The 17,989-nt window shown below is 42.1% G+C and overlaps 1 protein-coding gene across 1 annotated transcript in view; it reads right to left on the bottom strand.

Moving 5' to 3' along the window:
* The window catches only part of LOC139538453 (cordon-bleu protein-like 1), a 35,423-nt gene extending 17,509 nt beyond the window's left edge, over positions 1-17,914 (bottom strand). The window contains exons 1-2 of the mRNA XM_071340520.1: positions 17,376-17,914; positions 17,057-17,143 (exon numbers count right to left, since the gene is read on the bottom strand). Coding sequence (XP_071196621.1) covers positions 17,057-17,143; positions 17,376-17,416 — 128 coding nt within the window. The 5' untranslated portion in view covers positions 17,417-17,914. The remainder of the gene's footprint in view (positions 1-17,056; positions 17,144-17,375) is intronic.
* Positions 17,915-17,989: the final 75 nt, after the last annotated feature.

The raw sequence follows: 17,989 nt of genomic DNA on the forward strand, positions 1-17,989 counted from the left end.
AGAGCCGTGAACCTGTGGGCAGGGCGGTGAAACAACACAGCCCTGCTATCCATCACATTCACAGCGAGTTTATCAACTTCCTCTCATATCCTCCAGTCCAAACCACACTGTGTCCGCTAGCTATCTGTCCGCCTTCTTGAGCCTGGCTACAATAGCATGCCTGGGACGCTTTTCCAACACTTAATTCAATCAGGTGTTACTTTGTATGTGTTTGCTATTCATTATCCCAAACACAGACCACCACCACACCCTGCTTCTTCGAGGTGATTCACTCTGAAATCACATCAGCAACTCTGTGTGGATCTTACTCCCATGAACAAGCCTGCCAACGAATGAGATTACACGCCTGCTCAGATGATTCTAGGGTGCTCTAGTTGCTGAGACGAGGGTTTGGAACAGATTCCCTGTAAGCTAATCTTATAAATCACTTCTGGATGATTGCTTTCTGATGACTTCTGATAAACATATCCTTATAGACGACAACAGACTTTGCCTCAAGCCTCTGATTTGTATTGATTTGCATAGTGCCGTTGAGATTGACATGATTAAATCAGCCTAATCTAAGATAACGTACCTACAGTAGCGGCATTACCTTAGTATTATACATCTGATGAATCCACAAGTCTCCATTCGAATACACTTTATTGTTTTCAAAGTCTGATCAACATTTCTTTAAATGAATCCAGCATGTCTGGTTTTGGTTAAAATCGGTTTCACTGTGAAATAGTAAAATAGCATTAGAGAAATCAATCGTAAAACAGAAAAGATGAGGTTGTTGCAGTGTGCATGGGAAGCTAGGTCAAATGATGTGATCTAAGTGACGTTGTTCATTACAGTAGTGGTTACTACAGAAGTCGGATCATAATTTGACCCATTTCGTCGCAGTAGGAAAATAATCCTACAGCAGGAGGATTTGAATATCTAAAGAAATATTTAGAAATCCCAGCCAGGGGGCACCTCGAAGCGGTGTTTGTATACAATGCAGTACCGTAGCTACCTACATTGTATCTTAGACTGCAGGTCCACTAGGTCGCCAGTTCAAGTAGCCTTCTGTATGTAGTCTACGTGCAGGCTTCACAAGAGAAGCGCTGTATTCTTATGTGGATTATAATAAATGTACTTATTTGTAGGGGGTATATGTATTTTTTGTTAAGAGAAAATCCGTTTTTTTTAGATCAATTATTTTTATGTGTTCAAGGCAAGAAGTAGGCAGAATAAATGATGTGTACTCACACATATGCCAGAGTCGGCATGGGTTCCAATCTCAGCTCAATGAAATCGTCTTTGAATAAGCTTAAATGCATAACACATCTTGATAGCTTTATGAAATTAAATATTAAAGCGACACAATACAGGATGACTTCAAATGCCGGCATCAAACTGAAAAGTACAGTAGGCCTACGCTACTGTATTCAGTGCATAACAGCTAAGCAATGGAAATCTCACCTATGTAAGGGCCATCCACTCCCAAGACCATAACAACAAAGTATTCAGACCCCTTCCCTTTTTCCACTTTGTTATGAAACAGCCATATTTTTGTAAATGTATAAAAATAAACAAATACCTTTACATAAATATTCAGACCCTTTGCTATGAGACTCGAAATTGAGCTCAGGTACATCCCGTTTCCATTGATCATCCTTGAGATGTTTCTACAACATGATTGGAGTCCACTGGTGGTAAATTCAATTGACATGATTTGAAAAGGCACAAACCTGTCAATATAAAAATATCCCATAGTTGACAGTGCATGTCAGAGCAAAAATAAAGCCATGAGGTCGAATAAATTGTCCATAGAGCTCCGGGACAGGATTGTGTCAATGCACAGATCTGGGAAAGAGTACCAAAACATTTCTGCTGCATTGAAGGTCCCCAAGAACACAGTGGCCTCCATCATTCTTAAATGGAAGAAGTTTGGAACCACCAAGACTCCTCCTAGAGCTGGCCACCCGGCCAAACTGAGCAATCGGGGGAGAAGAGCCTTGGTCAGGGAGGTGATCAAGAACCCGATGGTCACTCTGACAGAGCTCCTGAGTTCCTATGTGGAGATGGGGGAACCTTCCAGAAGGACAAAGATCTCTGCAACACTCCACCAATCAGGGCTTTATTGTAAAGTGGCCAGACGGAAGCCACTCCTCAGAATAAGGCACATGACAGCCCATTTGGAGTTTGCCAAAAGGCACCTAAAGGACTCTCAGATCATGAGAAACAAGATTCCCTGGTCTGATGAAACCAAGATTGAACTCTTTGGCCTGAATGCCAAGCGTTATGTCTGGAGGAAACTTGGCACCATCCCTACAGTGAAGCATGGTGGTGGCAGCATAATGTTGTGGGGATGTTTTTCAGCACCAGGAACTGGGAGAATAGTCAGGATCGAGGGAAAGATGAACACAGCAAAGTACAGAGAGATCCTTGATGAAAACCTGCTCCAGAGCACTCACGACCTCATACTGGGGCGAAGGTTCACCTTCCAACAGGACAACGACCCTAAGCACACAGCCAAGACAAAGCAGGAGTGGTTTCGGGACAAGTCTCAATGTCCTTGTGTGGCCCGGACTTGAACCCGATCAAACATCTCTGGAGACACCTGACAACAGCTGTGCAGCGACGCTCCCCATTCAACCTGACAGAGCTTGAGAGGACCTGCAGAGAAGAATGGGAGGAACTCCAAATACAGATGTTCCAAGCTTGTAGCTTGTAACTTATTATAGGGTGTCCAATCAAAACCGCATCTTTTGACCAATGGGTAAAAATTTTCAATTGTGTAGATAATCCTCTAAGAAAACAAATGGTCTAAACCTCATGTCTCTATCATAATCCGTTAAAAAACAAGCGTCTCTGTGAAATGTTAACAGATCAATGAGCGTACACCAAGCCCTTTCTTTTCAAAGCCTTTTACATTTCATTCAGCTCGTGTTATGTTAATTTTGCAACCCGAGGAAACAACTTTGAAGAAGGCGACCACAAAATGTAAAATCCTCAAAAGTTGTTATGAGAAACCTGCACCGCTTTGTCAACACAGCTAGGTGCTTATTGTCGGATGTATTAGGTTACAAAATGCAACTTTTTGGACATACTGTTAATGATATGTTTGAAACAGACCCCACCGACCGATTCAGACCATAAATAATCAGAATTGTCTTGGAAAAATGTATTTCATAACATAAGGAAGTGAAACGTCATCACCAAAGCGTGTTTTCACCCACTCTGGGCAGAGTGGATGGACACCCTACTTATTACTATCCCCAGCAGCTTACCAAGGCCGATTTAGTAGCCTCCTGCTTTCCAATGCTTTACTCACACAGCTACTCAGTACATAATAGATGTTGGACTATTCAACAGGTATATGAGGAAAGGTAATACTAGGCAAGCTAAACTCAGAAGAATAGATGAAGATTTACAGCACCAATATGCAGGTTGGTGTTAGATGTTCCTCTGTAAAAAAAAGAAGAAAAAAAAAAAATCTATCTATATCCACATTTTTCAGTTCCATACTACTTCATAATGTCAGGAATGACATGCAGGTTGAAACTTGACCTGAAACTCTAACCGAAAAGCAGGGCTCAGAGATGCTGCCATTTACCGTCTATTACACAGTACTTAAAGTAGTTTGAACTGTCCTGTGCTGTATTTTGTTTGCTAAATCATAGTGGTTGTAAATGGAACAATCTACGCAAGAGGTCACCGTCTGCCCATTGAATATGCGACAAAAAAGCAGGAAGCTACAGTTTGACCTTGGGTAGTAAGCGTACAATGGACTCAACTAAATTTCCTACATCTTACAATGAGATCAACATAGGTTCAACTACGTCAAAGTCTTCTCCTGCACCCTCTGCCCTACTACGTACTATAGATGTCCCATTCCCTGGTTCTTTCACTTAAAATAACAGAACTAGGTGCTTGATACAGTACAATGATCAAGTGTCACACAGTTCATGCTCCAAGTGTAACAAACAGAGGAATTTCTACTGAAACACATGATCTTAGTATACTTCCTCTGTACATACTCTTTTGCCTTTAGAGTTTGTCCTTCATTTAATAGAAAAGCCATATCAGACGATAAGGGACAACTTGTGGTTGGAGGCATTAGTGGGTGGGAATCGGAGCGACAGGAGATGGGGGTTGGGTTGCAGAGAAGGGAAATCCCTGTGGAAAGACAAAACACAGGACCAGGGACACAGCTGGTAATTTGGTAAGAGGTTGCTCACAGTAAACACAAGCTGTTTAGAGAAGGTCTGGAAAGGCCATTACTCCAGGAGCTGTGTGGGGCGGATGGCAGGAGATTAAAAAAAAGAAACTATGAGAACTCCCCACTTCCTATGTGTATACCTTATTATTTTAGGCAAAACAACAACAAAAAATCCCATAACATGTCCGTATGCAGGCTTCAAACTTGCTTGGAACATTTCACACCCTTATTTAGACAACTGATAAGTATCCAGGGGGCATTAATAACTTCAGAGTGGCTTAGCATTAATATACAGTATGTTATAACCTTCCGTTATGAATCGCCTTATTTCACTTCAGTAACATTGGGCAAATCCCAAATGGCACCCTATTCCCCTATATAGTGCACTACTGGTCAAAAAGTAGTGTACTATATAAGGAACGGCTGGGTGCCATTTAAGACTATAGTACATTATATCCTTCTTAATACCACTGGGACTCCAGCTGGTAGGAAGTTAGTCAGGCAGTCAGGCAGTCTGTCAATCAAAGAGATTCCAGATCATTCTGGGTGATCCTTGAATTCCATGTCCATGACACTACACAACGCAAGTCACAGAAGAGATCAACCTTGTCTGACCTGTTCTCTCCCCACACCTTATTTCAGAGGTCAAATATGCTTCTACCAGAACTTTCTCAGTATAGGCAAGTAACTTGGCCAAGTAAAGACAGGGTGAACATCTGCCAAGCATTAAGATAAGAAAACAACAAGTAATATGTTCCTGTCCAAGTGTATGTTTAAATCCGTTGCTTTTGGAGTGATAAGAGCTGAAATTAGGAGCAGTTAGCGCCTGGAACTATTTACAGTGCATTCAGAAATTATTTCAGAAGCCTTCCCTTTTTCCACATTTTGTTACGTTACAGCCTTACACGGAACCCAAACCGGCTGCGCGCGTGCACTATCGTGCGCTATCGTGCATAAAATGTATTTTGCCCCTGCTACACCAAACGAGATCACGACACGCAGGTTAAAATATCAAAACAAACTCTGAACCAATTACATTAATTTGGGACCAGGTCGAAAAGCTTTAAACATGTATGGCAATTTAGCTAGTTAGCTTGCACTTGCTAGCTAACGTTAATTAGCTAGCCAAATCGTTTCTAGGTATCGCTCCTCCTTCCAGGCTTTTTCATCTTTGAACTTATATGGTGATTGGCATCTAACTTACACTTTTACCATGACGACCGGCAAAACATTTTGTCTTTCAATCACCCACGTGGGTATAACCAATGAGGAGATGGCACGTGGGTACCTGCTTCTATAAACCAATGAGGAGATGGGAGAGGCAGGACTTGCAGCGTGATCTGCGTCAGAAATAGGAATGACTTCTATTTTAGCCCTTGGCAACACAGACGCTCGTTGGTGCGCGCGAGCAGTGTGGATGCAATAATTGAATAACATGGACTTCTAAATTTATTTTGCGACGCTTGCGCACGCGGCGTGTCCGGTCTGGTCAGCATGTTATTCTAAAATTGATTTTTTTAAATTCTAATCCTCATCCATCTACAGAAAACACCCCATATTGTCAAAGTGAAAACAAGTTTAGAAATCTTTGCAAGTTAAAAAAAATAATAATAATTTGAAATACCTTATTTACATAAGTATTCAGGCCCTGTAAAATGGCTCCGGAAGAAATGGCAGCAGTTTTATGGGCGCCCAACCAATTGTGCTATTATGTGTTTTTTTCACGTTATTTGTAACTTATTTTGTACATAATGTTTCTGCTACCGTATCTTATGGCAAAAAAGAGCTTCTGGATATCAGGACAGAGATCACTCACCTCGGATTAGAGATTTTTTCTACAACAAGGACGACGCACAAGACATTCTCCAAACACCCCACAGGGCCGACATCCCCGTTATTTGCAAGAGGAAGCGACGCAGGTACAGAGGACAAAGATGCCTGGTCAGGACCCGGAGAAGGCGACTGGGAAAGCTGCCGTTACCGTCAATACTACTCGCCAACGTGCAATCATTGGACAATAAATTAGACGAGGTACGATCACGAATATACCAGCGGGACATCAAAAACTTTCTATCCTATGTTTCACGGAATCGTGGCTGAATGACGACATGGATATTCAGCTAGCGGGATATACGCTGCACCGGCAAGATAGAACAGCACACTCCGGTAAAACGAGGGGGGGCGGTCTGTGCATACAGCTGGTGCACGAAATCTAAGGAAGTCTCTAGATTTTGCTCACCTGAAGTAGAGTATATTGTGATAAGTTGCAGGCCACACTACTTGCCAAGAGAGTTTTCAGCTATACTTTTCGTGGCTGTTTATTTACCACCACAGACAGATGTTGGCACTAAGACCCCACTCAGTCAGCTGTATAAGCAAATAAGCAAAGAGGAAACCACTCACCCAGAGGCGGCACTCCTAGTGGCCAGAGACTTTAATGCAGGGAAACTTAAATCAGTTCTACCAAATTTCTATCAACATGTTAAATGTGCAACCAGAGGGAAAAAAATTCTAGATCACCTGTACTCCACACACAGAGACGCGTACAAAGCTCTCCCTCGCCCTCCATTTGGTAAATCCGACCACATCTCTATCCTCTTGATTCCTGCTTACAAGCAAAAATTAAAGCAGGAAGCACCAGTGACTCGGTCTATAAAAAAGTGGTCAGATGAAGCAGATGCTAAACTACAAGACTGTTTTGCTATCACAGACTGGAACATGTTCCGGGATTCTTACGATGGCATTGAGGAGTACACTACATCAGTCACTGGCTTTATCAATAAGTGCATCGAGGACGTCGCCCCCACAGTGACTGTACGTACATACCCCAACCAGAAGCCATGGATTACAGGCAACATTCGCACTGAGCTAAAGGGTAGAGCTGCCGCTTTCAAGGTGCGGGACTCTAACCCGGAAGCTTACAAGAAATCCTGCTATGCCCTGCGATGAACCATCAAACAGGCAAAGCGCCAAAACAGGGCTAAGATTGAGTCATACTACACCGGCTCCGACGCTCGTCTTATGTGGCAGGGCTTGCAAACTATTACAGACTACAAAGGGAAGAACAGACACGAACTGCCCAGTGACACGAGCCTACCAGGCGAGCTAAATCACTTCTATGTTCGCTTCGAGGCAAGCAACACTGAGGCATGCATGAGAGCATCAGCTGTTCGGGACGACTGTGTGATCATGCTCTCCGTAGCCGACGTGAGTAAGACCTTTAAACAGGTCAACATACACAAGGCTGCGGGGCCAGACGGATTACCAGGAAGTGTGCTCCGGGCATGTGCTGACCAACTGGCAGGTGTCTTCACTGACATTTTCAACATGTCCCTGATCGAGTCTGTAATACCAACATGTTTCAAGCAGACCACCATAGTCCCTGTGTCCAAGAATGACTACCGACCCGTAGCACTCACGTCCGTAGCCATGAAGTGCTTTGAAAGGTTGGTAATGGCTCACATCAACACCATTATCCCAGAAACCCTAGACCAACTCCAATTTGCATACCGCCCAAACAGATCCACAGATGATGCAATCTCTATTGCACTCCACACTGCCCTTTCCCACCTGGACAAAATGAACACTTACGTGAGAATGCTATTCATTGACTACAGCTCAGCGTTCAACACCATAGTACCCTCAAAGCTCATCACTAAGCTAAGAAACCTGGGACTAAACACCACCCTCTGCAACTGGATCCTGGACTTCCTGATGAGCCGCCAACAGGTGGTGAGGGTAGGTAGCAACACATCTGCCACGCTGATCCTCAACACTGGAGCTCCCCAGGGGTGCGTGCTCAGTCCCCTCCTGTACTCCCTGTTCACCCACGACTGCATGGCCAGGCACAACTCTAACGCCATCATTAAGTTTGCAGACGACACAACAGTGTTAGGCCTGATCACCGACAACGACGAGACAGCCTATAGGGAGGAGGTCAGAGACCTGGCCGGGTGGTGCCAGAATAACAACCTATCCCTCAACGTAACCAAGACGAAGGAGATGATTGTGGACTACAGGAAAAGGAGCACCGAGCACGCCCCCATTCTCATCGACGGGGCTGTAGTGGAGCAGGTTGAGTGCTTCAAGTTCCTTGGTGTCCACATCAAACTAGAATGGTCCAAACACACCAAGACAGTCATGAAGAGGGCACGGCAAAGCCTATTCCCCCTCAGGAAACTAAAAAGATTCGGCATGGGTCCTGAGATCCTCAAAAGGTTCTACAGCTGCAACATCGAGAGCGTCCTGACTGCTTGCATCCCTGCCTGTTACGGCAATTGCTCGGCCTCTGACCGCAAGGCACTATAGAGTGTAGTGCGTACGGCCCAGTACATCCCTGGGGCTAAGCTGCCTGCCATCAAGGAACTCTACACCAGGCGGTGTCAGAGGAAGTCCCTAAAAATTGTCAAAGACCCCAACCACCCCAGTCATAGACTGTTCTCTCTACTACCGCATGGCAAGCGGTACCGGAGTGCCAAGTCTAGGACAAAGGCTTCTCAACAGTTTTTACCCCCAAGCCATAAGACTCCTAAACAGGTAATCAAATGGCTACCCGGACTATTTGCATTGTGTACCCCCTCCCCAACCCCCCTTTTTACATTGCTGCTACTCTCTGTTTATCATATATGCATAGTCACTTTAACTATACATTCATGTACATACTACCTGAATTGGGCTGGCCAACCAGTGCTCCCGCACATTGGCTAACCGGGCTATCTGCATTGTGTCCCGCCACCCACCACCCCCTCCTTTACGCTACTGCTACTCTCTGTTCATCATATATGCATAGTCACTTTAACCATATCTACATGTACATACTACCTCAATCAGCCTGACTAACCGGTGTCTGTATGTAGCCTCGCTACTGTATATAGCCTGTCTTTTTACTGTTGTTTTATTTCTTTACTTACCTATTGTTCACCTAACACCTTTTTTGCACTATTGGTTAGAGCCTGTAAGTAAGCATTTCACTAAGTATTCTGTTGTATTGGACCTGTTGTATTCGGGCGCACGTGACAAATAAACTTTGATTTGATTTGCTATGAGACTCGAAATTGAGCTCAGGTGCATCCTGTTTCCATTGATCATCCCTGAGATGTTTCTACAACTTAATTGGAGTCCACCTGTAGTAAACTCAATTGATGGGACATGATTTGGAAAGGCACACACCTGTCTGTATAAAGGTCCCACAGTTGACAGTGCATGTCAGAGCTAAAGGGTATCAAAAATGTCTGCAGCATTGAAGGTTCCCAAGAACATAGTGGCCTCCATCATTCTTAAAATGGAAGAATTTTGGAACCGCCAAGACTCTTCCTAGAGCTGGCCGCCCGGCCAAACTGAGCAATCGGGGGAGAAGGGTCAGAGAGGTGACCAAGAACCCGATGGTCACTCCGGAGAACTTTCCAGAAGTACAACCATCTCTGCAGCACTCCACCAATCAGGACGTTATGGTAGAGTGGCCAGACGGAAGCCACTCCTCAGTAAAAGGCATATGACAGTCTGCTTGGAGTTTGCCAAAAGGCTCCTGAAATACTAAGACCATGAGAAACAAGATTCTCTGGTCTGATGAAACCAAGATTGAACTCTTTGGTCTGAATGCCAAGCGTCACGTCTGGAGGAAACTTGACACCACCCCTACAATAAAGCATGGTGGTGGCAGCATCATACTGTGGGGATGTTTTTCAGCGCTAGGGACTGGGAGAATAGTCAGGATCGAGGGAAAGATGAACGGCGAAAAGTACAGAGAGATCCTTGATGAAAACCTGTTCCAGAGCAGGTTCACCTTCTAACAAGACAATGACTAAGCATATACAGCCAAGACAAAGCAGGGGTGGCTTCGGCACAAGTCTCTGAATGTCCTTGAGTGGCCCAGCCAGAGCCTCGACTTGAACCTGATCAAACATCTCTGGAGAGAACTGAAAATAGCTGTGCAGCAACACTCCCCATCCAACCTGACAGAGCTTGAGAGAAACTGCCAAAATACAGGTGTGCCAAGCTTTTAGGGTCATATACAAGAAGACTCGAAAGGTTCTGAATAATTATGTAAATGTGATTTTTTTTTATTTTTATAATACACTTGCAAAGAAATCTTAAAACCTGTTTTTGTTTTTTCATTATGGGGTATTGTGCGTAGATAAGGGGAAAAACACAATTTTAAATCAATTTTAGAATAAGGCTTTAATGTTACAATGTGGGAAAAGTCGAGGGGTCTGAATACATTCTGAATGCACTGTAAACCCATCAAATACACATAAGCTTCAGCTGCCTACACTCCTAGAAAAAAAAAGTGCCATCTAGAACCTAAAAAGGTTTTTTTCGCCTGTCCCCATAGGAGAGCCCTTTTTTTGTTCATGGTATAACCTTTTGGGGTTCCATTTAGGACCATTTTCATAGAGGGTTCTACATGGAACCCAAGAGTTCTTCCTGGAACCAAAAACGGTTTTATCTGGACCCAAAAAGGGGTCTCCTATGGAGATAGTCGAACTCTTTTGGAACCCTTTTTTCTAAGAGTGTATGTAAAATGTGTACGCTACTGAAAAAGAGGAACAAGTTTGCCCTTTCTGTGAGGTCAACATTTACATAAAAATGCAGAAGAGAGCGCTTTTCCCCTTGAGTCATAATTATAATATATAATCACACTGCATTCATTCTTTTATGAGACAATGCTGCATTGTCTATACAGGAGTGTTTATCAAAAAAGCATTAGCCTGTTGCTTTGCGGTCTCCCCTGATGCTCATCACATGCACTGGAGCTTTACAAAATGTCAAAGGGCCAAGAGCTTTATATGGGAACGTTAACTACGATGTTGCTTTGTGATTACAGTTTTCCATGTAAAAGACACAGAGGAAATCCAAAAATAAAAATAAATGATACTTGGGCCACAGTGCCATACACTAGCATTCATTATGAAAGATACATATTTCTCACATTTGTAACCATTAGGTTAATGGCTGCGAAATGTCTGCTTCTGTGACATATTCAATATACTGAATGAACAACTGGTAAATGATAATGTGCGCAAGAATAGCGCCATCTAGAGATTTGCTTCACATACTTTTATTCAGCCCTGTCCTTCTATTTTTCTCTGACCTTTTTAACACAAAAGGCTCTGTTATGAAGGTGGATGGTAGGTGGCTTCCAACTGTTATGTGTTGGAAGAGTACACAACAGAAACAAAACACGGGCCAAGACTTCACAGTATTGACTATTTGTATTCTCCAGGCACTATGACGCCATTTGCACAGAGCTATTGCGTGGGATCTGTGTTGAATACGTGCTCTCTCTAGTATCAAAAACAAGCACATAAATTCCTGGAATAGCCAAGCCTACCAATTCATTTGGCGAAATTTGAACATATAGTTGACTGATTTTGTATACTAACCCAGTACAACTCCAGTAATAAGCCCTCATTGGTATTTACGGTCAGTGCATTGGCTTCAACTGCACAACAAAGACGACCCATTATTCCCTGTTCTCTGGATGATGGCCACTGTCTGTTTTAGCCCTCTGAGGCATAAAGCATCCCATCCACAAGACATAAGAGCCTCTGTATTCCCAAGACCTGACGGGCTTAGCAAACACAAGCTTGTCGTAAGGTCTCAATTCCTTTTTTTTGTTAGAATACGTTTTTCATTTTCCTACTGGCCAAATTCAGTGATTTCGCCTCTCCTTTACATTTAATGGCGTTGCTATGAGTGGTGTGGGTGGCCGTTGGAATGCCACTGACCTCTTCACAGAAACGACAAACAACAAGGCCTGTGTGATATCTTTATCTACTCTATTGAGTCTGTCAAACAGTATTGTAAATAATGTGATAAACAACATTGTACAAATGTATAGGCCTAAATCATAATCGCACAAATGCTGTATCAAAACGCAGTATATACTATTCTGTATTGAAAAGTTATTTAGAAACGTGTTCATTTTCATATAAGTTCATCGCATTTAGTGAGGGAATGACACATGCTGTCCTCTATTGGCTTTCAGAGTTTTTTGACAGTGTTTTGTGTTTCATTTGTAACCTACAGTAGTTCCTGGCCCAATTGGAGACTCTTTTCCTGGCTGAACAGAGAGGCTTTTATCCCTCAGGAAAGTTTCAAGGGGAAAATGTTGCAAATGCTAGAACTCTGAGGGTTTTTGTCTATGCTATCATAACCTTCCATTAGTATCTTTATTCCCCTTTAACTGCATCCAGTGAAGATCTCATTTGCCAGGGTCTAGACTTATAACACTTCTGTTTGTAGAGGCTCAACTATTTGCACGTTTCTGTTTTAGGTCTTCTTCTGTTCGGAGTTGAAACTTTGCAGGAGTATCAAAGGATTGGGTCTCTGCAAATATTTGGACAATTATTAAGCTCACAGTTGTACTAATCAAAGTAGTTTGAAATAGCAAACTTGGATTTGAAATTGCAGTATTAGTTTCACAAGTTCCTCTCCTCACAGGGAACACTTTAGCCTCAAAGACCTATAACTTCTACCATGGAAAACATGGGTGTGCAGTAGCTCGTTATAAGGGCGTACTGCTGCCAGTATGCTCAATTCTGGCGGTATAACACAAAATATGGTTATAGGGCAGTAACTTTGACCCCAATGATTTCAGCTTGCAGCTATATTTTACTAATATTTATCATCTGTTGTAGAATTCAGCCCATCCCTCTCGACATAGTAGCACTATTCAAAGTGGTTGAAGGCTGTGAGCTTAATTAATTGTCCAAATATTTGCAGACACTCAATCCATTTATACTCCTGCAAAGTTTCAACTCAGAACAGAAGAAGACCTAAAACAGAAACGTCCAAATAGTTAAGCCTCTACAATGTGTGACAGTGATCTCATTTGCCAGGGTCTAGACGTATGATATCTTCACTAGATGCAGTTAAATGAGAATAAAGCTGCTGAATTCAAATGCAGCTGTGCCCTTGGACTGCTAAAGTGTCTGGAAACAGCTGCAGGGATTCACAATACCTTCACCAATTCCACACTCGGCTCCACTCCGAGGGAAGCCTGCAATGTGAGATCATGGTAAAAAGGTGTCTCTCATTATCTGCAAAGGCTTCACATAGCTGGGAGGATAGGGAGAGGAATGTCACCAATAAAACACTCAACTGTCATGGAGGAAAATCTATAAACCATCCATCCTCCTTCTGGAGTCCTTTCCTGTACAGATGTAGGATCTTTGCTACAGCAGTTTGCTACAACAGGAAAATAATCCTGCAGCAACAGGAAGTGTGAATTACTATGTGCATTATAACTAATGGACATTTTTGTAGGGGCTGATACATTTTTCAAAAGGAAAACTCAACTCTGAAATGTCCAAATGGAAATTAAAACGTCAGAAGCGTTTTTACAATACAAGTTTGACATTTCCTGCATTTCAGGAAAGTTCTCCTGCAACAGGGTGATACAAATCAAGATCCTACATTTGTATAGGCCTGTATAGCCTTCAGAAAGTATTCACATCCCAAGACTTTCTCCACATTTTGTTGTGTTACAAAGTGGGATTAAAATGGATTTGTCATTTTTTGTCAACAACCTGCACAAAATACTATTTCATGTCAAAGTGGAAGAAATGTTTTATTTACTTTTGTAATTAATGGAGAGAAAAAAAACACTAATATATCTTGATTAGATAACTATTCAACCCCCTGGGTCAATACATGTTAGAATCACCTTTGGCAGCGATTACAGTTGTGTCTTTCTGGGTAAGTCTAAGAGCTTTACACACCTGGATTGTACAATATTTGTACAATACAATAAATATATATTTGTTTTAATTGTCATGCTCTGTCACATTGGTTGTTGATCATCGCTTGACAGTCATTTTTAAGTCTTGCCATAGATTTTTATACCGATTTAAGTCAAAACTGTAACTATGCTCCTCAAGAACCTTCAATTTTGTCTTGGTTAGCAACTCCAGTGCATATTTGGCCTTGTGTTTTAGGTTATTGTCCTGCTGAAAGGTGAATTTGTCTTGCAGTGTCTGGTGGAAAGCAGAGTGAACCAGGTTTTCCTCTAGGATTTTGCCTGTGCTCTATTCCATTTATTTTTATCCTAAAAAAGACTCCTTAGTCCTTGTTGATGACAAGCATACCTATAACAGTAGGCAGTCAACACTGTTCTTGAAAATATGAAGAGTGGTACTCAGTGATATGTTGTTTCAGATTTGCCCCAAACATAATGCTTTGTATTCAGGACAAAAAGTTAATTTCTTTGCCACATTTTTCGAAGTATTCATTTGGTGCCTTATAGCCAACAGGATGCATGTTCTGGAATATTTGTATTTTGTACAGCCTTAATTCTTTTCACTCTGTCATTTAAGTTAGTATTGTGGATTAACTACAATGTTGTCGATCCATCCTCAGTTTTCTCCTATCACAACCACTCAACTCTGTTTTAAAACCACCATTGGCCTCCAGGTGAAATCCCTGAGCGTTTTCCTTCCGCTACGGCAACTGATTTAGGAAGGGCGCCTGTATCTTCGTAGTGACTAGGTGTATTGATACACCATCCAAAGTGTAAAATTAATAACCGCACCATGCTCAAAGGGATATTAAGTGTCTGCTTTCTTTTACCCATCTGCCAATAGGTGCCCTTCATAACAAACCATAGGAAAACCTCCGTGGTCTTTGTGGTTGAATCTCTGCTTGAAATTCACTGCTCGACTGAGGGACCTTACAGATAATTGTATGTGTGGGGTACAGAGATGGAGTAGTCATCTCTGTACCCCACTCTATGTGCAATAAACACTATTATTGCAAATAGAGTGAGTCCATGCAAATTACGTGATTTGTTAAGCACATTTTTACTCCTGAACATATTTAGACTTGTCATAACAAAAGGGTTGAATACTTATCGACTCAAGACATTTTAGGTTTTCATTTTTAATCAATTTGTAAACATTTCTAAAAACATAATTCCGCTGACATTTTGGGGTATCAGTGACACAATATCTCAAATTAATCAATGAATTGAATTGAATTCGGGCTGTAACACAACAAAATCTGGAAAAAGTCAAGGGGTATGACTACTTTCTGAAGGCACTGTATGTGCAGCTCTACTCAGAAATGCAAAGTTGCCAAGCGAAGAATTTCAAAATGACCAGATGTCATTGCAAACAGATGCTGCTGTGACAAAATGATACTGTCTTTTAGCAGACATTAAGTAACTTTTCCAACGGCCAAAGCCGTTGGAATTATTTAGTTGAGGCTAATTTGGAAAATCCTCAAGTGAATATCACTGTGTTCATAGAGCTATGCATGTTTGTGTGTACTACAAACTGCCACCCTTGGACAAGGGAATGTGTTTTGAAAGGGTCTGTAGCAGGATAACAAATGTAGCATGGCGTGGATGGCCACATGATGTCTCCACAAGTCATTGCACTTGAAAAGCGGGGTGGATTTTCAGAAGCAGTTGTGGCTCAAAGTATGAGAAGCCACAAATAAACCCGGCACACATGTATCCCCCCCCCCCCCAACAACAGCTCATGGAGAGCGGCTTTCATTTCCAAATAACAGACAAACCACAGACTGAATTGGGTAGTCTGCTACTCTAGAAAGCCAGAGGGTGGCTCTGCTACCGAATTACACAATTCTACAACGACATATCAAAAGGGTCATGTTGAAACTACAGCACTTGATCCAATAGATTACTGTGTGGTTATGTGGAGTTCGTGATAAGCACCTATCCCAAAAATACCACTGGTGGTGAAACACAATGATCCGTGAGGAGAGGTCTAAACGTGTCTTTTGCCTAATATTAAATGTCAAATAAATAAGAGTCAACGAGGATCTCTTTAAAAGTGTTATATCTGTGACCGTGTGGAATTTCCCATATATTTGGTTCAAGCCCGGTTGCTTGAAGATTATGTCAGCTGACTGTATTCCAGTTGGTCGGAGGCGTTTGCTCTTAAACTTGGGAGTGAGTTTTCCAAAGTTCTTTGCAAGCTTTTAGAAAGTCACTGCTCACTCCCTTGGCATGCAACACAGGCCTGCAGATTTATTGTGATTTTAATTAGGAATGAGATGCAGAATTTGAGGGTTTAATAGCAATTCATGTGAAGTTTCCATTTCTCCACAGTTGTTGAGTTTTCCATATTGAGACTGAAATATGATGATATATCTATGAGATCATCCATCCATACAATTATTGACCAAAATACTTCAGAATATAAATAAATAACCAGACGTTGATTATAATGCACATGAGATGCACACTGGTTTTCCTCCAAAATGCTTCCCATGACCCCAACATGTGGTCAAGGCAATTTCTCAGAACAACTCAGAAGGCAGGAAATGAGTGGAGTTCAAAGGTTACTGAAATGTCTGCAACAACTGTTACTTCAGTTACTGACTACATTTACTCAATATAGCCGATGCACATCTATCCCCTCTGGTTGTGGACTATTAAATTAGTCAAACCCTTTGTCTTAGACATGCAATTATGTCATTTCATTCAATTGCAATTTGCTTGTAACATGTGTCTAGAAAATGTATTGCAACATTGTCTTTGTGTGTGTGTGGGGGGGGGGTAGATAATGGCATAGAAGGGATGGAATCCCAGTGAAGCTTTGTAAAAGGTTTGAATTGAATAAGGGTTTGGAATGACATAAGACACCATGCATGGACTACAAAAGTCCCATATTTTCCAACTGATGTCATCTCAAGAATTCCACAATAAATGATCTAATATACACGATTTTTAAGTGTCATCATCAATCTAAGCATTTTAAAACACCTCCAAATAATGGTGACAATTTCTATCCTGAAGTGAACAATAATGTAGTAGACTACAGCTAAGAAAAAGTGACAGCTGACAGTTCTCACACAGGAACCCTCTGATCCTAGTACCCATAATGAATCCACATACTGTACCTAGAGCCAGAGAGTCGTCGTCGAGGAGTTCCTTGGGACCCATTTTCTTCCATGTCTAGCTGCATAGGTTTAACTAAATCCCTCGGACTAATGAAAGGCAAGCAAAACACACAATTATTCATATTTCATAATAACAACAGAAATGTACAGGTTTACATCTATAGCTGTCCCAAAACGACCGAGTGCCTGCTGCGGATGGGCGAACCCTATTAACAATGAGGTCATAGTTTCTCCGGATAACTTTTGCCAGACTTACAAAGCGGGACAGACATTAAAGTACAATTTCATTATGATCATTCTGTAACTCGACATCTCTTACCATGAATGGCCCTGCCCCTCCGAGCAGCTGTCAACTTTCATCAGTCTTTATTAGGGATTCAAAAAATGACTTATACCGTACAAAATATACCGTAGACTTTTCATTCGTTCAGTGATCCATTAGGCTACTCCGCGTTCTTATGAATTCTGGAACTCCCACTTTTACCTCCAACTCTTGGTTCAAAACAACAGTCACTGCTCTGTTCCAATACGCCGCCAGCACAACCCAGTCTTTCCCGTTTAGCCAGCAGTTAACATATCAAAGTTGTGACACAATGCTACGGATGCCAAGTTCTCCGTCGAATGCAGAGCAACTAAAAAAAATCGGCGTCCAAACGTAAGCTTATGGGTACTGTAGATGCTTTGCACGACGACTCAGTGTGCAAATAGCCTTTCGTGGGGCGTCGAATACCTTACTGCCCTAGTTTTCCTCCCAGCGGTGATTGATTTCATCGCTCCATCCCAGAAGGAATAGGCTACAAACGTTTCGCTTTTTTATTAATTTAAAGCAGCATTGGAAATATGTACACTAAGTGCTAACTTTAGGAACACCTGCTCTTTCCAAGGAAGACTGACCAGGCGAAAGCTATGATACTTACTGATGTCACTTCAACC

Source organism: Salvelinus alpinus, chromosome 14 (genome assembly GCF_045679555.1).
Source record: "Salvelinus alpinus chromosome 14, SLU_Salpinus.1, whole genome shotgun sequence".
In the NCBI taxonomy this organism is placed as follows: domain Eukaryota; kingdom Metazoa; phylum Chordata; class Actinopteri; order Salmoniformes; family Salmonidae; genus Salvelinus; species Salvelinus alpinus.